Genomic DNA, 25,570 nt, shown 5'->3' with positions numbered 1-25,570 from the left:
TATAGTGAAATTATTGATTTCGGTGCCAATGGATGTAGCTATTGTTGGAAATACTTCACGTGTGCGACAAGATCCCACATTAATAAAATAGTGGGTTTTGGACTTGCATATATATTGGGTGAGCTAATGCTCCTACTACTATATGGTTTGGAGGAAACAATGAACCTCACCGAGCGTATTTACAAGTCAACGAATTGACCCGTGGGTTTGTGGGCTCGAGCCCACAGGTGTCCCGTGTCCACATGAGTGGGCTACAGTGAGATTATGTGACATATTATCACGACCTAATATGGTATCAGAGCCGAATGTGGTTCTTAGTATGATGTGACTCACATGCGAGGAGAAGCGTTTAAAATATTTCACATGTTAGTGGGTTGTGGACTTGCATGTAAAATGGGTGAGCTAATGCTCTTATTATCATACAGTTTTGAGAAACAATGAACCTCACAAAGTCTATATGCAAGTCAACGCTCTTGACCAGTGGGTTTGTGGTTCTGAGCCCACGGGTGCCCCGTGTCCACACGAGTGAGCCACAGTGAGATTATGTAACAAATTGTCAAGGCCTAAAGCTATCACATTAATAGTGAACCACGTTAACTCTTGATGTGTCTTTCTTATTGGCTGCGTTGAATATCTTTGTTGTTTCTTTATTGTTTTGATTCTTGCTTCAACAACAATTGAAAATTAAAATGCAAGTTAATAACAACTTTGAATTTTAATGGGTATATAAAAGTTCATAATAAATATAAAATATAATACAATTATATTGAAAATTAAAATGTAAATTAATAATAACTTTGAGTTTCATTGAGTATATTATAAGAGTTCATCACAATATAAAATATAAGAAACTTACATTGAAAATTAAAAATTAAGTTAATTTCTAAAGGTTAGAGTGTACGTGGCGGAATAATGTCATTAAAGTATATTGGTTACCAAACATAGTGGGTTCCAAATGGGATGAAAATGTGAAATTTCCAAATGGTAAATAAAAGAATAATATAAGTGAATGGAGGACATATTACATTATGGGCCAATAAATTCTAGATATTACTAAATGTCAGCATCTTTTTAATTACGTTACTTTTGACTTTTTTGTCTTTTCACTTTATCTCTCAAACTTTAAATTAATATTGTCAAATTTTTAAGTTTATGAATTTTTAATTAATGTATGATATCATTGTAAAAAAATAATTTTTTAAAATTTTCTTAATTTTATCTTAAAATAATCGAAATTTGAATAAAAATAACAAAACTAAAATTAAAAAGGATCAAATTGCATAAAATGTGCAACTATAACTAGATATAGTAGCGCATACTAAGGTGCAATTGCACATTTTATGCAACTGCACCTAAATACAATCACACATTTTGTGCCAATTGGTTATTTTTCTTTTTTTTATTATTTACGAAATTTTTCAGAATTAATCGATAAAATATTTAAAATTTATGTCAAACATTTATGAAAAATTTTATGGATTGCATTTATATTAAATAAGCGTTGATTTTGATAAATTGAGTAAAATATAAGCTTTTTTGAAGGCGTGGCAAATTTGGAAATTTTATGAAAAATTGTGGCGATAATGCAAATAAAAAGTGGAAAAGTTTTATTGCAAAATCGCACATGTCTTAATCTTTTTTTTTTGTGTAATATTTATGTTCATTAATGTTCAATCTCTTATTAATTATTAATGGAGTAATATTAAATAGCCAATCACATACGATCGTAAAATATTTTGTTATTATGAATTGTAATCTTCCAACTTGCTTTCTTTATATAATTGATTGTAAATATATTTTTATTCGAGTATATATATATTATTCTTCCTTAACTATTAAATCATGAATTCATTACTAGAATAACTCAATTCAATAATTAATGTGGCATGACCTTACAGTATAATGTTAATACGGCCGTAATTTTTCAATACTTTCTTAGTTTTAAATTACTTGCAATATAAAAAATAATACACGACTAGTATAGAAACTCATGCAATACACGAAATTATTAGTATAAAGGTATATATAAATATAAATTTTTAATAGATATGCAATTACATTACCAGTAAAAAATTATAATATTTCTTATATAATAGATAGAAAATTTTAGAATATATAGTACTTTTAATGAAAAAAAGTTTACCTGTTAATATAAGTATTAATTAAAATTCTTATATTTTTCAAGGAAAATCTAGGTAATCTTCCAACAACGTTATCATAATGATTATTTATCATACTCAAAATAATTTTTAATTATCATGTGTCTTTTATTTCTTGATGAAATATTTTAAAAATTAATAATTTTTTTTTAAATTAGAAATTAATAATTTGGCAAAGAAACTTAAATAATTAGCAAATACTTCAACATAAAAACACAAATATATATTCTAAGAAACTTTAATTGGAAATTATATGTAGCTTTTAAATTCTTAAATACAATATTCCAATAAAGTTTAAAAGAACATAACTAATTGTAAAATACTAATCATATATTAAGAAACAAGTTGATGTTAACTTTTATAAGAATTATTTCCTAGTTAGGGCAAACACTATAAAAATGTCATGTGGAATTTTACAGTCTTCTTATTAGATTGTAACATGATTCATTTATCACCTTTAATTTATGATTAGATTTTTAATGTATAAATTAAAACATAGTCAAGTGAGATATTGTTTGCTTGGTCTCAATTCAAAGATTGTTAATACTAAATTTTTACAATATTTTATTATACATAATTAGAGATATTAAGGATTATATTAATACATTAGATTATATGAAAAGTTAAACGTTGCAAGTAATTTTGAACGAATAAAGTATATTTGAATACTTGCACATTATTTTGAATTTTTTTAGATTATAAGGTAGAATAATAAAAGGGTAAACCTAGGTGAGAATCGATCCTAATACCATATCTAAAAATTGTGATATTTACTTTAAGTAAATAAAACTTGTTGGGGATTAAAATCCCACATACTCAAAATACCCAAAATACCCTTGGTCATTGGATCAAGGGTCAAAAGTATAAGTCAATATTGACCCTTAAATTCAATAAAGGTCAAATCACATAATCAGGATATTATACAGCAGTTTCTCACTTTCACTTCAACTGAAGACACTTCCATGGGTAACTGCCCACCATCTCAAGGTAACCTCTGTCACTATGTCACTTCCATGGTCATATTCTCCATGAGGCAGCACTACAGAAACAACCAATTGGCAGTTACCACTTACATACATAGACTCTTATAAATATATCATCCTTCTACAGATTAAGGGTTATGCAATTCTATTTTCTGATACTCATACTTACACTTACTATTTACATTTCCTGGTCTGATTTAAGCATCGGAGGACTTTTCCGAGACATCAGCCCCCGGTTTTGTCTTTCTTTATGGTTGCAGGTATACCACTTGCGGAGGTCAGATCATCTCACTTCCTTTAAATCGAAGGTACTTTTCTCTTAAAATCATCTTTATAAATTCGACAGTTTCTTAGCAGATACAAAACTCATTTCACTTATTTTGAAATTCTTGTAAACACGCAATTCACTCACGTCTCAATCACCATTCGAAATTAAATACATATTTTATTCTTTAGTTAGTTTATTTTTCTTTTAAGCCACTAATAAGAGTTTTTTCAAAAAAAGTACTAATTCGAGTAGAACTAATCTATACATATGCATAGAGGTGTTCATTCGGGTGATTGGGTCGGTTTTGGACGGGTGTCATTCGATTTGGTTGTATTTCGGTTTGGTTATATTTTGGATGCGTGTTATGGCGGGTCACACTCGAGTTGTGTTGTTTAGTCACGGTTCGGTTGAAGATCGGTTATTCGAGCTATCGGGTTAGCATCAGTTCGGTGTCGGTTGAAGTTTGTGTCGAGTTTCAATCGGTCTCAGGTTGTCATCGGTTAATAATTGGTTTGGCTTTACCTGGTACAGATCGGGTTCGAGTATTTTTCTGTACCATTAATTACTAATATAATACTATTCAAATTAATTAATTTTAGATTTTTTTGGTTACATCATATAATAATGTATTATAGAATACTAAGCATTTTATTCTATTTATTTTTTCAATTACTATTAAAAAAATTTAATTTTTTAATCACTTCTTATTTAAAGTATTAGATATTTTGAGATATGACGGAGATTGACTGAGATGTTACTCATCGTATACAAACAGGTTGACTTAAGCAGCAAGTAGAACTCATGGTGCTTTGTGATAAAAAGTTTCCTAATTGATTAAAAGGTAAATTTCAATCATTGTAGTTAGGCCTGCTTTGTTGTATGGAACGTAATGTTGGCCTGTAAATTAGGTTTTTGAACATAGGATAAAAGTTACATAAATGGGTATGCTGAGATGGATGTGTGGTCACACAATGATGGATAGAATTAGGAACCAAGAGTTTAGAGATAAGTTAGGAGTTGCACCTCTCTCAGCAATGATGCGTGAAAACAGGTTGAGATAGTTTGGGCATGTGTAGAGAAAGACTTATGACGCCCCAGTGAGAAGGATCAAAAGGATCATAGTGAAAGATAAGAAAAGTCAAGGAAGACCTAGGAGAATGTAGGAGGAAGATAAAAATTGACTTGCATGAGCTACACCTATCTAATAAGGACCTGAACAGGGATAGAGATTCGTAGTTGGAGGCGCCTTATTCACGTCTTTGATTACTGATTATGTGCCACTTACCTGTTGTTGTTATTGTTCCTTGTCTTTTACATATCGTACTTTTACTTGTTTTTTTAATCTTTCTACCTTTTTATCTTCACTTTTATTTATCTATATGTAATTTATTTATCTATTTATTTTTAATATTTATTAATGGTCAACGTGTGTTGTAAATTACAGGCTTGCAGGTAGTTGCAGGATTTACTCTCTTCAAGGATCTTTCTTGAGCCGATGGATTCTTTGACCGCATTCTTTTTTATGGGTATGAGTTGCTGTATTTCTTCCCTCTATAGACCCTGATTATAGTTTTTCAATGAGTGGAATACACTGAATATGATGTTCCTGATGATGATGATCGATTTTTTGAGATAGTTAAACATAATAAACTTTTATTTTGGATTTATCTTTGTTGGTTTCACTTAAATGCTATGCTTAATTTTAATATTTTTTATTCAGTCTTTGTGTAAGTCAATTATATTTTTTGTCATTTTTGTTTCAACTTTTATAAAAAATTTAAAATAATTTTATGTTTTTAAATTTGTTTCTAAAGTATGTTTGTTGATTGTTGTAGCACTTTATACAAAATAATACTCCGAATAGTTGTAGCACTTTATTTTGGAGTATAAAATTTATTTTTGTTAGCAAAAATTAGTATGTTCGTATTTATTTAAAGAACTCATGTATATAACTTTGTATCTTATCTCCAATATTAATGTTATGCCGTTTATTTCTTAAAAACTTTATACAAATAGATGACAAATTAATAAATAAAATCATGCATTAAATTGGAAATATCTATTTATAAATACATTTATTAAAGAATCATAATCATGATTTTGCTTTCATGTAAGTAGAAGTATATAAGTTTGGAAATTTAGTATTTTAAATGTATTTTTTAATAATTATTTAATTATTTAAAAAGTTAGACCAACTAAAATTTAGCATTATCATCATTATATCCGGTATATCCCTCCATAGAAAGAGATGCGGCAAAAGAATCAAGACTCATTCCATCAAATTTCTAACACGATTCATTAAAATAAGCTTGAAGATTTAATTAAATGCAACATTTCTATTTTCATAACCTTTTCACTACTTTTTAAAATTCTAATGATTTTCTAGGTGTGTTTTGCCAAGTGTGTAGAAAGAAACTACCACCCTCTCATACATATTTTTTCAACACTTCAAACAAAACATCAACAAAAAAAAAAAAAAGAAGAATTTGAAGGACAAAATTGATGGCAAAATCAGCAGAAGAAGAGCATCCTCGAAAGGCATTTGGTTTTGCTGCAACAGATTCTTCTGGCTTTCTATCTCCTTTTCATTTTTCTAGGAGGTAACCTTTCTTCTCTTTTCTTTTCTTTTCTCTTTTTTCAAATAACTTATAAATTATCCTCTTTTCTAGGATATTATTTTATTTAACTAATTAAAAATTTCATTTCCATTTACCCTTATAAAGGATTTTTTTTTTTTTAATTTTTATTGAGCATTGAATTTTCATCTTCAAATAGTTTTCTTAGTTATCAATATTCATTTGATTGCCTTTTTAATTAACTTAGAATTTCTATTTTCTAATATTTACTTATTTGTATTGTTGTTTTTCTAGTTTTTTGAACTATATAAGAAATGATAAATGGGTAGCTCTAAAATCATCTTTTCAACCAAACAAAAAAAACCAAAACATCTATTAGAAATTTAAAAACAGGCCCGATTTCAAAACCTTCTTGTTAAGGAATTTATTTATGAAAATTTTGGCTTTTTTACGTGTAGCAACTAGCAACCCTTTTTTTAATCGACTTGGTAGCCTTAATCTTCTAATTTTTTCACTTTAAAATTTTTTTAACATTATAATATTTTTATCCAACATGATTACATATTTTGTAAAAAACATACGTCATTATAACCCTAATTCACCACATATTTTAAAATTCAGTCGAAATAAGTATTTTATTTAATAAAAAATTTAACATTTAGTCTACCACCTGAAAAATTTGAAAGTTCATAAAGATCATCATGCGAATTTAAAACGATATTTATAATAAATCAAAAACTCAAAGTTATCACATAAAATTTCTCATTTTTTATTGAACATTCAACTATGGATCCTCAAATATTTTTGTAGACATAGTTTGGTTGCCTTCTAATTACTTTGAAATTTATACTCTAGTTTTTTAGTAATTGTCTATTTAATTTGTTTAGTTGTTTAGTCAATAATTTTTTAATAAGCTTAATAATTTCTTTTTTACTCTCAAGTGTTGGATAAACAATAACAATACTCTAAAACCATCTATTCAACCAAATAAGATAAAAAAAACAATTACTAAGAATTTTTTTTTCAAGAAATCACAAATTCTCATTGAAATTTTTAGACCAAAATCATCATAATATTGTTTGTCATCACACTTAGTGTATTCTATTCATAAGTCTTTTTTTACATATTATAATCTGTATGACATAAAGCAAATTAATCTATGACTGATTTATTCAGTAATTTACATCAAGTTGTGAAAATAGAAAATGATATTTAATTCAGAATTATTTTTTTGAAATTTGGATTTATTTATTTGATTATTACCTATATAATTATTTTGAGTATTTATGACTAAGAATGAGATGAGATGGGAGAATTAATTGATGTATTTAATTCTTGAAAGTAATGGGTATGAGTAGAGAGTACGTGAGTAGGTCCAGTATTGGAGTTTAATGCCATAATAAGAGTGAGTACCTATTATTGTTACTCATGCATCACTTACTCACTCACTATTGGATTGTCGCTACTCGCCATAACCTAGATATCACATGACCTTACTTGCTAATTTTAGTTTATTTCATCCCATATAAATGTTAAATAGTTAAATTATTGAATTTTAGTATTTCGTGAAATTAGCTTTTAGTAAGAGTCGGGGCGTTCTTAAGAGTAGTTTTGAGGTGCAACCGCCTAACGCCCAATTTATGAAGGGGCTTAAAATTTTCTTTTCAAAAGAGTACCAAGAACACAATATAATTATCCAATACAAACACAACATCATATATAACTTTTAGAACATTGTTATTGCCAACATGCAAAAACCTATGCTCCAACATTCGAGGGAATGCCTGGTCACAGGTATTGCCCTAACTTCTCAATTGGATAAGCCTCTTCTTCTACCTTTTAGAAATATGCCAGGAAGACCTACAAAAAACAAGCGAAAGCCCGAGTTTGATGAGGGTAGAGATGGAAAGAAGAACAAAAATTTTGTTGAAAGTGACTTCAAGCAAAATAAGTGTGGGAATTGTGGAGGGCTTGGCCATTACAAGAAGACTTGCAAGAACCCATCCTAGTATAACTCCACCAACTACATCGTTATCCCCAGCCATTAGGTACTCTTTTGAAAAGAAAATTTTAATTAGGTACTCTTTTGAAAAGAAAAATTTTATTAAGTACTTTTTTAAAGATGGGCAAAAAAGTAACGGAAAACTTAATTCCAGCCGTTACTTGGTACTCTTTTGAAAAGAAAATTTTTTATTAGGTATGTTTTGTAAAAAAAAAATTTTATTAGGTACTTTTTTGAAAAACTTTTTTTTATTAGATACTTTATGACACTTTTCACTAATTAAAAATATTCAATTTGTATCCAGTAAGTAAATGCTTAAATAACATATTGTTTAGTAAATGGCATTTGAGTTGGATTTTTAGTAGGCTTTTGGATTTTAACTTATTAGTTGATTAAAAAACAAAAATTGTGTTTGGTTAATGATTTTTTACCCAAATGACTTTTAATCCAAAATAAAAAAACTAGTTTTATTAGCGTCTTTTGGTGTCTTTAGCATGTTGATTTTTTTTCTCTAATAAACAACCAACAACCAATACTTAATTACTAAACATTAATTGACTTATTCTACTAACTTAAACCAACAAAATATCGAACACTTAAAGCTGGACCAAATACGTCAACAATGAACCGCGAATACCCATTTGTCAAACACTTCGATTATCCAAATTTTCCCATACATTTAATTTCCAATAAAGATCCACTCAATTAGTACAGTAAATTAAAGAAAATGGATTGGGAGTGTTTTATTTTAGACTTTGGAGTAAAACTACAAATATAAGTGACGTGACAATAAGCAATTGGTATTTCATTTGAACAGTAATTGTGTGCAAAATGTGTAGTGCACCGTTAATAATGTGAATAAAATGTATGAGGATTGAATATCGTGTGGCAGAAAAATGTGTGTATAGTAGTGCACTCAAAAGGTCTTATCAACAAGGAGTGTTGTGTAGATATGGTATCAAAGTTTCAATAACGGCAGCTTGTGTGGATATCTATTATAGCATTGGAGACTACAACTAATTACTAGGCTCTTTAATTGATGAAACCATCATTTACTTCTATTAGAGCATATCACATATTTTAGGGCCTCAACCATAAGCTTACGCTTTTGGTTGAGTTGGTTTCTGTTATCAAAAGCCAACGTGATAGAAAGTTATAGGTTTGTGTTGGGATGAGTTATCCCACATCGATAAATTGAAAATAGTGTGCACGCTTTATAAGCTATTAGAGACCTTCTTCCCATTGCCATATGATTTTGGGATGGTATATATCTCCTTGGCTTATGAAGTGTGTACACTTGTGTTCCCCCGTTAATATGCTGACATTCACAATAAATCCAGCTTAATTTAACATGGTATCAGAGCAACGAGCAGAGCCCGCGTTGAACTTTTTTCTAATAAATGCATCCCTTCCAGAAGTCGGGGTTTGTTGCACGTATTAGCTCTAGAATTACTACGGTTATCCGAGTAGCAGGTACCATCAAACAAACTATAACTGATTTAATGAGCCATTCGCAGTTTCACGGTCTGAATTAGTTCATACTTACACATGCATGGCTTAATCTTTGAGACAAGCATATGACTACTAGCGTGCACATTATTTTCAATTTATCGATGTGGGATAGCTCATCCCAACAGTTTGAATCTTAACCACCCCTAATTTAAAGTGAAATATTAAGCTTTTGGTTGAGTTGATTTGTTGACAACTTCTTTTCCTCTTGGCTGTAGGAGACTTTACTTGTAAATACCAAAAAGTTTTCAACATTAAATAATTAAGCTTTTAGAATCAATGGAACAAGCTTATAGGGACATGTGATTAACAAATAAAAAGATTTATTTTTGAAAGATATATGCTTTGAATGATTTCTTTTATTTTTATTGGGCTATGAAATTCAAGTAACAGATTTCTTAACTAACCATACCCAGAAACAAACATTAGAAACTTTCTATAAATAGCTTCAGTACTAGAATGGTATACGGTTGATTCATACAATCTTTAGGATGAGAAAACATTAGACCACCAGAATGTCTAATAACATCAATGCCTAATAAATAACTAAAAGAACCTACATCTTTCATAGAAAAATCAGAATTCAAAATCTGAATGATCGATTGTTTTGAGATAGGTACTAGAAGTTGTATGAATTATGTTATCGACTTATAAAAGAAGAAAACCAGTATTATTTCCATGCTTATAAATGAATGAAGAACGGTCACAAGTACTATGAGTGAAATGGTAGATAGGTAAGAAGCAAACCGGTTATACTAAACGCGGGAAGCTTGTTTGAGACCATACAATAATTTGTTGACTTTGCAGACATAAAGAAGGATGAATGGGGTCATGAAAACCTATAAAATGATGCATGTAGACTATTTCATTGAGATTCCCATGGAAAAAAGCATTCTCTACATCAAATTGATGTATAGACCATGCTTTAGAAAGAGCTAAGCTAGGTACAAGGCCTATGGTAGCAGGCTTGACCATATGACTAACATTGTGTTTAGATAGAGAGAAACGAAGAGAAAGGAAGGAGAGAGATTTGGAAGGATGAAAAATTCCTTATTTGGATAACAAAAAGGAAGGGGAGAGATTTGAAAGGATGAAAAATCCCTTATTTGTATAACAAAAAAGAAGGGGAGAGATTTTTAGGGGGAGGGTTTAGAGGGGAAACATGGAAAAATTTTATTAAGACTCTCTTAAAGTAAAAAGATTTGGAGTGAAAACAGTCATTTTTTGTTAGGCCGTGACAATTCGTCATATAATCTCACCGTGGCCCGCTCGTGTGAACACGAAACACCCGTGGGCTCGGGCTCACACTCCCACGGGTCAAGAGTGTTGACTTACATGTACACTTGGTGAGGTTCATCGTTTCCCAAAACCATATGGTAGTAGGAAGATTAGCTCATCCAATATATATACAAGTCCACAACCCACTATTTTATCAATGTGGGATCTTGTCTCACATGTGAATTCCAACATTCATCTTCTTTTTCCCTTTCCGTCCCTTTCTAAACAAATAAGTTGCACTCTCACTCCTTACCCCTCCTCTTTCTTTCCCTTCCCCTTTCCTTCATTTCTTTTCTCTCTCAATCTGCTATCCAAACATAGTGTTAAGCTTAATTCCACCTGGACAAAAAATGTCCTGATTAAATTTTGCAAGCCTAATAAATATAGTACTACCGTATAAGACCCACAATTTTCTCTCACAAAACAGTGAATCTATGCAGTAATCAAAAGAACTAGAAGGAGTATTTAGTAGGCTTGTAATGTTGTCATGTAAAATGTAGAATACTAATATAATATATATGAACATTGATTTAATTAATAATGTATGGGATATTGTTACAGGGAAAATGGTCCTGAAGATGTCACAATTCAAATCCAATTCTGTGGAGTTTGTCATTCTGACTTGCACACTCTAAAGAATGAATGGGGTTTCACCAGATATCCAATTGTTCCTGGGTACATTTCTTTTACTTATTATATTTCTTGTAGCACTGATTTCTAGTTCTACAGCCACTATTTATGTTCACTCATAACGTCTATTCATTTTCCTTCATATACCCGTGTCATATAATTACATAAAACGCGTACTGTATGAATTTCTACTGCTCGAGTTAACACATATGTAGGACTTTCTGATTACTGTATGAAAAGTAGTAAGAGTAATATTTTGTTTATTTCTTCAGGCATGAAATAGTGGGTATAGTCACCGAAATTGGGAACAATGTGAAAAAATTCGAAGCTGGTCAGCGAGTGGGTGTGGGTGTGATGGTAGGATCCTGTGAGAAATGCGAATCTTGCGAACAAGATTTAGAAAATTACTGTCCTCGTATGGTTTTCACCTACAATGCTATGGATAAAGACGGGAGCAGGACTTATGGAGGTTACTCGGATGTAATTGTTGTTAATCAGCGCTTTGTACTTAGCATCCCCGACAATCTACCTAGTGATGCAACTGCACCTCTTTTGTGTGCTGGGATCACAGTGTACAGTTCGATAAAGTATTATGGAATGGCTGTGCCCGGAAAGCATTTAGGGGTGTGTGGTTTAGGTGGTCTTGGACATGTTGCTGTCAAGTTCGGGAAAGCGTTTGGACTTAAGGTTACTGTGATTAGTACTTCTCCAAAGAAAGAAGACGAAGCGATTAATCGACTTGGTGCAGATTGTTTCCTTGTTAGTACTGATGCTGCGAAAATGAAGGTAAAATTTCTCATCTCAATTTTGATTTTCGGTGAAACACATGAAATAGTTTACTAAAAGTTGTGTTGATCATGTTTCATTTTTGTAGAATTTGTACTTAGTACTCCCTCTGTTTCTCTGATTTTGCACGTTAAAACTCAGATATGTGAGAGTTTTCTGAGTCCTTGAGTGTAAACTCAAAGGGGCGGAGGAAGTATGTTCTAAGTAGTAATCTGACCATATCCTTATGCTAGATGTGCTAGGATATATGCAATGGGCAATGGCCTAGTTAGGGCCTTAGGGGCATCTAGTAGTTTTTTATCTGAACAATTGAGAATATCAATCCTAGATAAGGATTTACCATCAAACAACACAACATTATTATAACTTAATATCATTGAGTGGCTTCAATTAGGTGAGATTTAAGTGATCAAACGTATGCAACTTTATTTTTATAATAATAATCATGTTACTTTTTGGTTGTCATTTGATAACATTGTCTGCAACTTTACTTATTATATAAAAGAACACATTATTTATAATTATAAAAATAAGGTCACATAGTATTGTATCGGCCGTATTGCAAAAAAGTGCGAGTTAGGTCAATTAAAGGCGTAGTTTTAAACAATATTAACAATCACATCACCTCATTACCACATCACTGTATCCATTGCCGCAATTAATATTGTAAATATGACTATTTCCCACTGATAACTTTGACCATGGTGCTAAACAAGATGTTTAAATAATAATTGGCCCTATCAACAATTTACAATGACAAGGCTACCATCATCATAACTCAACCTTGACCAATGTATCATCAAACCAGTATAAGGACATCCACTTATCTCAAATCAAGGACAAAGACAACTTTAGTTCCAAACGTCCAAATCATAACCACCCTTGCACTCATATTGGTAAATGGTGCAACCAATTTCATCATAAAATCATCAACATGATGAACACACATTTTCGACATGCTTATACAACAAATATAACTAACTTAGCATAGCTAGGCCTAGACCTGTAACTAAACATCAAAATATGCCACCAACAAATAATTGCTAGGTTGTGACCAAAATTTTTCCCCAAAAGACTATCCATTAGTATAGAACTTATGTGATAGTATTGAAAGACTAAATCTTTAATCAAGAATAATAAAACTTTAGAGGGAATATAGCTAAAAAAACAATACAAGAATATTCAAAATATATCATCAATAAACTTTTGAAACAATTATTCAAAACAAATCCATTGATCATGGAATATCAAATTTGAGGTGTGGTTTCAAAATAAAACTTACCAACTTCAAATAGGGATGAACATTAAACTCATCAAGAGCTAAACAAACGAAGACATTCTTTGGCTATCACGAGCAATCCAACTGACGCTATCAATCTTCTCCTTTTATCCAACTACATTTCAATACCGCTTTAATATAAATCATCTCACCTTTAATTTCATTCACCTATAATGACCTTTTAACACCAAACAAAGCATTACTTCACCTTAACTTGCCCAAAAAATAATTAACGTCACCAAATCGTTTTTTTCATTTTAGATGGTTGAACACAACCCAAAACACCAAATAATACCACAATAATTATTAAACAAATCTTGGCTCTGATACCAGCTGTTAGAGATGCCTATTGATGCAGAATTGATAGCCTAAAGGTGCCCAATAAAAGGTAGTAATCATGGCTTGAATTTGCGTTAATGAACTAATTTGACTATTTGCAATGATTTAAGCATGAAAAACTAATGCAAATAAGAACACAAAGTAGGTGGTTCCCCTAATGTAGGCTACATCAATCATCCTAAGCTACATCAATCATCCTAGGCTAGTGTATTTCATTATGTCATTAAAGGATAGATTAGCTTAAAAGCTTAATACAAAGTTGAAAGAACTACATCAATAGAGCAGTTAGTGTATGAGGGACTATGTAATTGAAGTAAACAAATTTGGAATAAAGAATTACAATAGGTAAGAAAGGATATGGGGCCTCAAAGCCTTGGTTTGGCTCACCTAACGACAAAGGGATTGCACTCATATTTATAGGCAAAGTTAGGATATGAGCTAATGAACTCAACAATAATTGAAAATTGCCAGAAAAGATGATCTAATAAGACTGCTCATCCGCGCACAATGTGAGCTCGTTCGAGCAGTGTACTCTTGCCCCAAATCTGATTTGTTTGTGCTTGCTTTCATGCGTTTCTTTGGTCCTCACCTTGCTTCAAGATACCTTAACAGTTGTAGCTTGCTAATTGCCTTGATCACCAAGGTTAATCTCATTTTAATAACTAACCAATCAAAGTATACCCCAAGTGTAGTTTAAACTTTGGGGTGCAAATATTAATCTACCTACATTGTCATGCAACACCATTAAAAATACCAAAATAAATTAATGCCCAAGTCACACTCTATCAACCAATGTATGGCATATAGCTTTCAAATTTTCCTTTGTATTGTCCGTACCGTTATTTTGAGATTGTGATAGTAACACGCTGTGAGGAAAAAATGTCACTTTTATGGCAATCTCAAAGGTACAAAGTAGTATAAAATATGCAATCATAACATAAAAAATCCAATTGGAACTGAAGTTGAATATGTTTTGTTTTAGGCTGGAATGGGGACTATGGACTTCATTATAGACACCATATCTGCAGTTCATTCTTTAGGTCCACTGCTTGGTTTACTCAAGGTGAATGGAAAGCTCGTTACTGTTGGCCTTCCTAACAATCCTCTCGAGCTTCCTATCTTCCCCTTGGTCCTTGGTAAGTTGTACAACTTTCTTGCATTTTTCATTCTAAAATTGAATTATTGGCTTCCTATGTGATTTGATTAATAAAATAGATTGATTAATTTTAGTCAAGACTAGAGATGTTAATTGGGTTTGGCCAAGATAGGTCCAAATTTTAATGGATCGGATCATGTAGAGGAGGGTCAAAGGCCGTTTGCAATTGACCCATCTCGACCAGTTAAAAATTTATCTAATGATCTTTTAGTCCGACTTTATAGCCCGTTGGGTCAACTCATCTATATCTATAATAATGTCAAATAAAAATATAAAAATAAAAGCGTGAGAATGTTATGGCAATCAAACTCAATAATGATCCGACCTTATACAACCGGACCCTTTACATTAAACTGACCAAAGTTGAATAATGACCCAACTGTTAATAACACGTTTCAAAGTGACTCAACTCTTGACCCGTTGGGTCAAGCCGTCGTCAAACACCCTCTAGTCGAGACACATGAGTAAAAGTTAGACATTAAATTAGCTCAACATCGTTTGTCAAATTGATACTCTATCGGATCACCTACATGTTAGAATGATACAAATCGAATCAAGCAAGTATCTAGTTACTTTGAATATGGTTTTATTGAATATGTATGGGGTTAACCCTAGTTTTAGGTTAAAAACATATTCATTCTAGTTGAATAAGGAGTTCAAATTTTTCAACTTTATTTCAAACATGATTCACGCTCTCAACTTGTTAAGACTAAAACTCAGCTTCAAAGCAATTTGCATGATCACGAGTCAATCAGATTAAACTGAGTTTTAAGTTATAAATCACCACTCTCTTTTTTATAGATTGGGATTAATACTAATATGGTTTTAGCTAGTCTAACTAGCTAGCTAGCTTTTTACAACTCTAATCTAAATAACAATCTTTATTATTACAAAAATACACGAAAAATTCATACTAAACGATAATTTATATCCTGACAATTCACACAGGTCGAAAGCTAGTAGGAGGAAGTGACATTGGAGGGATGAAGGAAACACAAGAGATGCTAAATTTCTGCGGCGAACATAACATCACCGCGGAAATAGAACTCATCAAAATGGACGACATAAACACAGCCATGGAACGTCTAGCGAAATTAGATGTACGCTACCGTTTCGTCATTGACATCGCCAATTCACTATCATCTACAAGCAAAATCTGATCAACTTTACCATAAATTCACTATCATCTAGTAGCAAGTTGCAAAATGTTGGTAAACTACAACTTTGACAATCTAAGCTGACTTATAATGCATGAACTTTGCTTGATGTTGTGTTTATGCTAAATTGAACTATATTTGACTAAGTTCAACTAGTTTTTCAACGTCGGAATATGATGGGATATACTTCCTCCGTTCCATTTTAGTTGCTACATTTGCATGGGCACGGGTATTAAGAAAAGTGATTGACTTACACTGTAGCTGATTGTTTACTTTATAGAGTATAGTATTTTATTATTGTTAATTGAAAAAGAAAAAGGAAAAATAGATTGTTAGGTTACTTTATAGAGTATAATATAGTTTTTATTATAGAGTATAGAGTATAGAGTAAGATAAAAATAAGAGTAGGTAGAACTTTAAATGATTGTTTTATTACTAAAAAAAGGAAATGTAGCAAGTAATATGAAATTGCCAAAAATAGAAAATGTAGCAAGTATTATGGAACGGAAGAAGTATTTTTTATGGTCCTGAAAGTAAGAGTTAGTGATGTCTATGTCTAGTGTCTAGTCTTCAATTGTCAATTTGGTCTATATATTTTTCGTAATTGCTTAAGTAATACAGAAAAGGAAGTGTGGAGTGTGGTCCTATATTTGCCCTACAATCCAACATTCATCACTCAAATTGCATGTCTCATATGTAACCATAACAAATTTTGGGTGTTTCCATAGGAAAATATTTTTATTTTTCATTTGATTTGACAAGAAATTTAAAATGAAAATTTGGAAGAAAATTATTTGTTTCATATCTTAACAAATATTTTTTTTTTCAGAATTAATTTATATCTTTTTTTATCCTAGTTTAATTCTTTTAAACTGCATATTAATTCAAGTTTATAACTACTTTAGCTTAATAATCACATTAATAATTAATATCTCTAATTATGCAAATCATAAAATTTAAAACTTATAATTAATATTCTTTAGATCGAAATGATTCAAACAAGATCACATATGTCTATATTTTAACTTATAAGTTAACAATATTAAAAAGTGACCTAAATTTAATGTCTAATCACACCTAAAAAAAATCCTTGAATAATTCTTTGTAAGTTAACATATTTCCTTTGTTTAGATCCTTATTAATTATATTTGAAGTCTTTAATTATAAATATTTGGAATTTAAACATATATTATCAATCCATCTTATTCTAATTAAATGTCTTTTTTTTTTTATATTTAAATTAAATGTCTTTTTTTTTATAACAATTTTCTTTACTAATACCCGCAGGAGATCCAATCATTTACACAATTTTTATTAAATTATTATTTTTTAATAATTCAACCTTTCCGCATTGTTTGCTGTCAGCATACTAATATGCTGATAGCAAACTAAGGGTAAAAGTTGAATTATTAAAAAATAAAAGATGCTGCTAGCAAACTAAAGGTAAAGACCGACTTTTCAAAATTCAAATTACAAACACTAAGATTAAGAATTTAAGATTAACAAATAACACATTAACAATTTAACATTAACAAATAACAATTAACAAATATTCAAAGAGGATATACAAAAAAAATGGGAATGGAGGTGGGGCAACACCATGTAGAAATAAAAAATAATTTTTAATATTTTTTTTTTTTAAATGTGTCCTTGACCCCTTGCCGTGTCCCTTCCGTGTCCTTGCCGTGTCCGCGTGTCCGGAAAAATATTAAAATATTGGACACTTCACTTGGCGTTGTCGGACACAGATTGTCGCGTGTCCGTGTCCGACACGCGACACGCAGGTTCAGTGGCGTGTCCGTGTATTCCAAACTATACATTAATGCATTTTATTGCAATTCTATGACTATTAATTTTGCCTATTTAAGATTAAGGAGATTTATATCTTTATACTAATTAGATTAATATAAGTGATTTTAGTAAGATTGAAAACAAATTTTCTTCCCTTTACATATATTGGAATATTATATGTGATTTTAGTAAGCTTGAAAATAAATTTTCTATTTAAGATTTATCTTCTATGTATTAATACAAATTATTGTGATATTTTCTACCTCTAAATTGAGCATGTCTCTTTATTTGTATTGTATATTGTTAGTGATCATTCTATATACTAAAATGTTTACTAAATGAGGTTGATAAATAACTTGATCGAGTAAGTGGCTAATTGCAAAAATATTTATCTTCTATTGCGAAGCAAAGACAAAAAGAGGTCAAATAAAAATACATAAACTTATTATTATTATTAAACAGGAAAATTTGATATTAATAATTCAACCTTTCACTCATCTGCTGTGAATAATCCCACCTATGAATTATTTTTTAATAATCCAACCTTTTCCCTGTCAGCATACTAATAGGGTATGCTCATAGCAAACTAAGGGCAAAGGTTGAATTATTAAAAAATAAAAGATGCTGCTAGTAAACTAAAGGCAAAGACCACCTAATGACACGTGTCAGTCTTTGGTAAAAAGTTTTCCGCACAAATAAACTTCTCACATACACTTTTTTATAACTTTATTGTAACTTTCAGGACAAGATTACTATACATTAATGCATGCTATTGCAATTCTATATGACTATTAATTATGCTATTTAAGATTAAGGAGATTTATATCTTTACACCAATTAGATTAATATATGTGATTTTAGTAAGATTGAAAACAAATTAACTTTCCTTTATATGTGTTGAAATATTATATATGATTTTAGTTAGATTGAAAATAAATTTTCTATTTGGGATTTATCTTCTAAATATTAATAGAAATTACTGTTATATTTTCTACCTCTAAATTCAGCATGCCTCTTTATTTATACTGTATATTATTAGTCATCATTCTATATACCAAAATATTTACTAAATGAGGTTGATAAATAACTTGATCGAGTAAGTGACTAATTGCAAAAATAGTTGTCTTCTATTGCGTAGCAAAGACAAAAAGACGTCAAACAAAAATAAATAACCTTATTATTATTAAAAAGGAAAATTTGATATTAACAATTCAACCTTTCACTCATCTGGTGTGAATAATCCCGCCTATGGATTATTTTTTAATAATCCAACCTTTCCCCTTTGTTTGCTGTCAACATACTAATATTGTATGCTGATAGCAAACTAAGCGTACATGCTGAATTATTAAAAAATAAGAGATGCTACTAGCAAACTAAAGACAAAGGTTGGATTATTAAAAAATAATCTAAAGTTGGGTTTATTCAAGGCGGATGGATGAATGGTTTGATTATTATTATCAACTTTTTAAAAATGAAATGGATAACTCAAAGGCTTAAAGTTAATCAAATGAGGTGACCAACAAAGTGAAGGCGTATAAAATATCGTCATTTGCAACATTATGACTTTCATACACCATTTCTATTTATCAACACCCAGAAATAAATGTTACTTTCAAAAGAAAAGTCTCCTAAAAAAGAAAAAGGCAAATGAGATAAAATTGTAATTTGATAATTTTTCTATGTTAGAATTCTTCTTTACATTTACAAATATTACTATGTGGAAATTGATTAAAATATATCAATAATTTAAGTTGATTATATTTCGCCAAGTACTTCATCATTGAAAAATCGTCATTTAAAATTAAGGGGTCTTTCTTTAAATTATTGTATGATGTGATATAATGACTTTACTATCTTTGTCTCACTTAGTTTGTGCACATTTTTAAATATATTAATCGATGTCCTAATGCATCTTATTGTGCATAATTATAAATTATAAAAAGTTGACATTAGTAAATTGCATTGTAACAAATCAAATAAGATCTCAATTGACTATGATTTAATTTATATATTTGGAATAATTCAAATTAAGAGTGTTAGGAATAATAATAATAATGTTAAAAACTAAATTGGGTAAATGAAGGGAGTATGTTTTATGTATAGTTGAATTTGAATAACTAGAAGAGTTAAAAACAAAATATGGTATAAGAGTTTAAGGTATCTCAAGGAGAGGTTTTCTTAAAAGATAAGTTGGAAATTGGTAAGAAATTGATTTTTTGTTCGAATGTCAAAAGGAGAGAAAAGTTTTGTGTTTTGGGTTTTTCAAGAATATATTTTCCTTATCTTACAAGTACTCTTTATTTTCATTTTGTATAAATTGTTTGATACAAAAATCAAAATAAGCATTTATCCATGCGTATTTCTTTTGTATCTACTCCATTAACGTTAGAGTATTTATAGTCTATTCAATTTTTGATAAAATAACTTTTTGTTTATTGTGTTTAACACGGGTAATCAACTAATATTACATACATACATTTAATGTATAGTGATTATTAAATAGCTCGTGCTTAGCACGAGTAATCAACAATTATGTTCTAATAATGTGTAAATATTGTTATTTATTATTCAATTTTCTTTGTCATTATTTTTTAAAAATTATTATTTATAGTTCTCTTTCTTAACTTTTATTTAATCTGTTTATAACGATTATATTATTTATGCATAATAATTTCTAAATGTCTCGTACTTTTAGCGGGTGATCATCTAGTTTCTTCACTAATACCCGCATGAGATCCAGTCATTTATACAGTTTTCATTAAATTATCATTTCTTTTTCCTTGCTTACTCATCTGGTGTAGTCCTATAAAGTCCCTATTTCCCTCTACACACTTAACGATCAAACTTTAAGCCCAATTCTAGTTTAAATATTATTTTTAATATATTTTTGTGTTGAAAAATTATTGATAAAAGTTCTTAGATATGCTAAATAAATAAGAGGATTTCATCAATATAACATGAGGTTTATAAGATAAGCCACAACTTTTTAGTTATTTTTGTTTTAATTTTAAAGTCGATTCTAGATTTTTAATTCAAATTTCATTAAAAATGCATTTTTGTATTGAAAAGTATACAAAAATTGCTTGAATAAGCAACAATAGAATATTTTAATATAAACACAAAAACTTGGACAAGACGGTCTCATTTTGAGACCGTCAACTTGGGCCGGCACAATTCGCGCATGTAACATTTTAATTTTTAAGGCATTTATCAATTTTGACCTTAAAGGTATTAATTTTGAAAATTGATACCTTTAAGGTCAAAATTGATACCTTTAAGATTAAAATTGAAAAATGTCCAGTAAATGAAAAAAATGCCCATATTGTTACACGCGCGAATTAGGCCGGTCATCTCATTATGAGGCCATCTCGTCCAAGACAAGTGTATAATTAATATGAGGATGATAAGAAAAGTCATATATTTTTTATTTATTCTTTTTTCAATTTCAAGGCCTATTATAGTTTAAATTTAATTGAATGGTGAGCTTTTGTAACTTTTTATCGTTTATGTACTCAATTAATAATAGATATCCATGTCATGCATTATTTTTATTTATTTAGATTTCATCTTGTTAATAGAATCATTTAACGGAACATGTAAACTACAAATAATTTTTTGATAATTTATTTAACCAAAAAAAATAATTATGGTAAAAAGAAATAAATTAATTATTATAAAATGACATAATATTTAAATATGTGCGCGAGCATTGGTCTTCATACTATAAAAATAATTATATTAATATATTATGTTTATGTGTGATCTCTTCTCTATACGTGACACTGTATATGGCTATCCTAATGTGATTAAGAAATTAATATAATTATAATAGCCTTATTTTTAAGCCTTTTTGATTGTAGCTTAATTAATCTTAATTTTTATATGAAAACCGAATAGAATAGGGTAAAGAATCTAGCAAGATCTTTAAAAGAAAGTGAGGGAATATATCGAATTTTTCGTAAATAATCAGTGTCCAATTTGTAAAAGGAAACCTATGATATTCGGAATTTTTGCTTCAAAAAAAACTGATAAACTACTCATATCAATAAAATGTATTTTTTTTATGGGAGCTCATTTGTTAAGAACTCCCCAGTTAAGTGTGTTTGGTGGGAGTAGTCTTAGGATAAGTGACTTCCTGGAAAGTTTTCACGAGTGAGGCCAAAATGCGCTAGAAGGACTTGTGTTGGTCTGTGGGGCCAGCATATAGTCTCTATGAGTAGTCACCGGCGGTCCAAGGGGCCGGGGTGTTACAAAACCAGCCAAATATGGAATTTTCAATGTATATTTTCCTAATTATATAAACAATTGAGCCGTTTTGACTTTACTATTTTAAAAACTCGTGCAATACACGAATTTAATAATATGAAATGTATAAATATAACTTCAAAGAACAATGTTATTAAGCATATATTATCGTGATTAAATTTATTAAATATATGATTTTTAAAACAAAAATTAAATACTCATTTTTTAAAAATTATATTTATCGAACACATTACTTTTTCATTTAATTAAAAATATTAGATTCAAGGTTAGGCATATAGAATTGCTATAATAAATTATAGGAAAATTACAACGAATAATACGACCCTTTGCTTATTTTTCTACAATAATACAAACTTTTGATTAACCATGAATAATACCAACTTAGAGGAGTGTTTCCCTAGAATATCCCTAACATATTAAAAATCAAACTATGTAGAATATAACACAAAGAATAGGTGAATTTGCTAATAAACTAAAGTTGGTATTATTTTAGGAAAAAACCCCCTAAGTTGGTGTTATTCATGGTTAATCAAAAGTTGGTATTTATTGTAGGAAAATTAACAAAAAGTTGTATTATTCACAATAAGTTTTCTTAAATTATATAAATACTTTACCTGGTTTAGCTCAAATTTATAATAAATCAAATTTTAAATTAGGTAAATGTTGTCATGTAATCAATTATCATCCACCAAAACAATTCTACTCCCTCCGTCCCTTGAATTTATATCATTTTTCATTTTGGTTCGTCCCACTTAATTTGCATCATTTCTATTTTTGAACAATGGCCCACCACTTTCTTTTAGTCTCATCCACACATCTTAACTCTCTTTTAATTTCATCCACGCAATTTATTCTCTCTCTTTATTTATTACCATTTTCTTAAAAATACACCAATTCCTCTTTGATGCAATTCAAAGAGGACGGAGTAGTATTTGTTAAGACTCTATAAGGATGAGTTTGGTTATTTTTCTAACATTTTTATTAGTATATATGATATGATATAATTAGCATATATGATTATTGAATTTGTAGGGTATTTTAGGATAATATGATGTCTTTTTAAGGGTTTTCTTACGGCTAATTTTAGACCATAACGTCTTTAATATTACATAATCTTATCATTTTTTTCTCAGTTATATTAATGTAGGTCATATGTAAAAATCATAATGATTTGGATGATTGCCAAATACTTCATTTTCAAAGTTTAGAATAAAGTTTATATTCTTTAAATTGTGACAGATCCTTCTCTCTTTATTCCTTGTAATAATTTTTGGTTATCAAATTTGAATAATTTCAAACAGACAGCTTGCACGTTGTTCCACTATATATGTTCAATTTTGTATTTATTTTCGCTCACCAGAAGAGGCTAGAAGTTTCTTAATACAATAAATATAATAGTTTGACTTAAAGTAGTTCCTCTGTTCCACAATATTTGTTATATTTGACTTTTTATGAAATCTAATATGTTGTTTTGATCATTTATATATTGGATTATATACATCTAAAAATTATAAAAACTTAATATTATGAAAGTATACAATTAGGCGATTCGAACAAAATCCCACTTTATATTTTTTCTTACACATTAGCCGCAATACATAAAATAAGCTTGAATGATGAATAGTGTAAAAAATGATTATGTAACGAGTATTTAAGAACAGAGGAAGTATTTGATTATGAATTTTGTCTAATTTAGAATAAATATCACAATCTCCAAATAAATTCTTAACTTTGATTTTTATGTAGTCTTTTTCTTTTCTTTAGCCTACCATATAATGAATGGAAAAAAAAATATTTAACTAAAATTAATTAAACAATTATGGACTTACATGATATTTACAATTCATTTCATTTCATTTCTTTTAACCAAATTACCTCTAATATGAAAGTATTTAAAAAAAATTGAAGGGAATTTACTCAAACATAGAATTTTTTTCAATTCTTAATATCCAAGCAAAATGTAAAATAAGATTGATTAAGAGACATTAATAATAACATTTTTTATAATTAATTTTCTATTTATTTGATTTTTAGGTCATATTTTAATATGTAAGAAAAGTATTCTTAATTTCAATCTAAATGTTTGATACGAGTATGAATTAGTTATAGATTTATTTACATGGATTGAGGATCATATCAAAACTGTATTTAACTCTAACCCTAATTTGAGTTTAGACTTAAGCCTATATCAATTTGGATTTGGGCTTTGATGTAAACAACAGAGTTGGAGCTCAAGTTTAAATTTCCAAACCCAAATTATCATAAATTCTAATTAAATATTTATCAGTCGGTCTTTTGAGAGCCTATCTCTCAGAGAGATATCTCTCAAGCCCTACCCATTAAAGCTTAATTCTTACTCTTATTCTTACTCTATATTTTTCTTTATGAGCTATCCTAATAACAGATGATATCTCAAAGAAACTATGTTTCAAGAGAATTTATGAATATTTAAACACATATCAAGATGATCAAATCGTTAGACAGTGCTAAGTGGGATTTATAATCTAACTAAATTAATTAAACATTAGTTCTTAAATTTAAAATACTCACTTTAATTATTTAATGTTTACTTATCATTTTGAATGCTAAAAGATACTTTTGATTATAAAATACTCACTTTATTAGTTCTTTAAAAAAGAACGACTTTGAGTTAAAATTGAACTTCTTTGATGAATATCTTGTCATCGTAAAATGGTTACTATAATACCCATCTGTTCCATTAAAATTGTAGCCTTCATAATTTACTAGTTTAAAAGCTTGTGTAATGCACTGTGTTTAGTATAGAGAGATATTTTTAAGAATTAATTTCTTATCCATTCTTATTTTGGTATATAAAAAGTTATGTAATGATCTTTTTTAGTTTTAAATTTATTTAGGAAAATAAATTTTCATGCAATCTATTGTAGCCTTATTAAAAATACTTAACTAATTTAGCTTTAAATTTAATTAGAAAAATAAATTGTCACCCAATCAATTATAGTTCTATTAAATTAATACATTTGACAAAACGGTAAGAAATTATCTTGTGTTAATTTTCAATTCTTTTATTAGTCTTTCTAATTTATGATACTTATCTTATTTAGTTTTAAATTTATTTAGGAAAATAAATTTCCACACAACCAATTGTAGCCTTGCTAAAAAAAAATACTTACTTAATTTAACTTTAAATTTATTTAGAAAATAAATTAACATACAATTAATTATAGTCCTATTAAATTAATATATTTGGCAAAACTTAAAGAAGTTTTTATTTTTCAATTTTTTTATTAGTATTTTTAATATGAAGTGAGAACTTTTAAGAATAGATATTGCAATTTTAATGGGAATGACCGTATAAATTTCTATTATTAAAAGTATTTGATAAAAAAAATAAAGGGGATTTCAACAAGTA

At 29.1% G+C, this 25,570-nt stretch overlaps 1 protein-coding gene across 1 annotated transcript; it reads left to right on the top strand.

Moving 5' to 3' along the window:
• Positions 1 to 5,712: 5,712 nt before the first annotated feature.
• On the top strand, positions 5,713 to 16,796 carry LOC130809316 (probable cinnamyl alcohol dehydrogenase 9). The gene is made up of 5 exons (XM_057675037.1): positions 5,713 to 6,010; positions 11,337 to 11,450; positions 11,678 to 12,191; positions 14,792 to 14,945; positions 15,914 to 16,796. The coding sequence occupies exons 1-5, from the start codon at positions 5,913 to 5,915 to the stop codon at positions 16,123 to 16,125; spliced, it is 1,092 nt and encodes a 363-aa protein (XP_057531020.1). The 5' UTR covers positions 5,713 to 5,912; the 3' UTR covers positions 16,126 to 16,796.
• Positions 16,797 to 25,570: the final 8,774 nt, after the last annotated feature.

This window comes from Amaranthus tricolor, chromosome 3 (genome assembly GCF_026212465.1).
Source record: "Amaranthus tricolor cultivar Red isolate AtriRed21 chromosome 3, ASM2621246v1, whole genome shotgun sequence".
NCBI lineage: Eukaryota > Viridiplantae > Streptophyta > Magnoliopsida > Caryophyllales > Amaranthaceae > Amaranthus > Amaranthus tricolor.
Note: the sequence above shows the minus strand (reverse complement) of the source record. Positions and strands in the feature narration are given on the sequence as shown.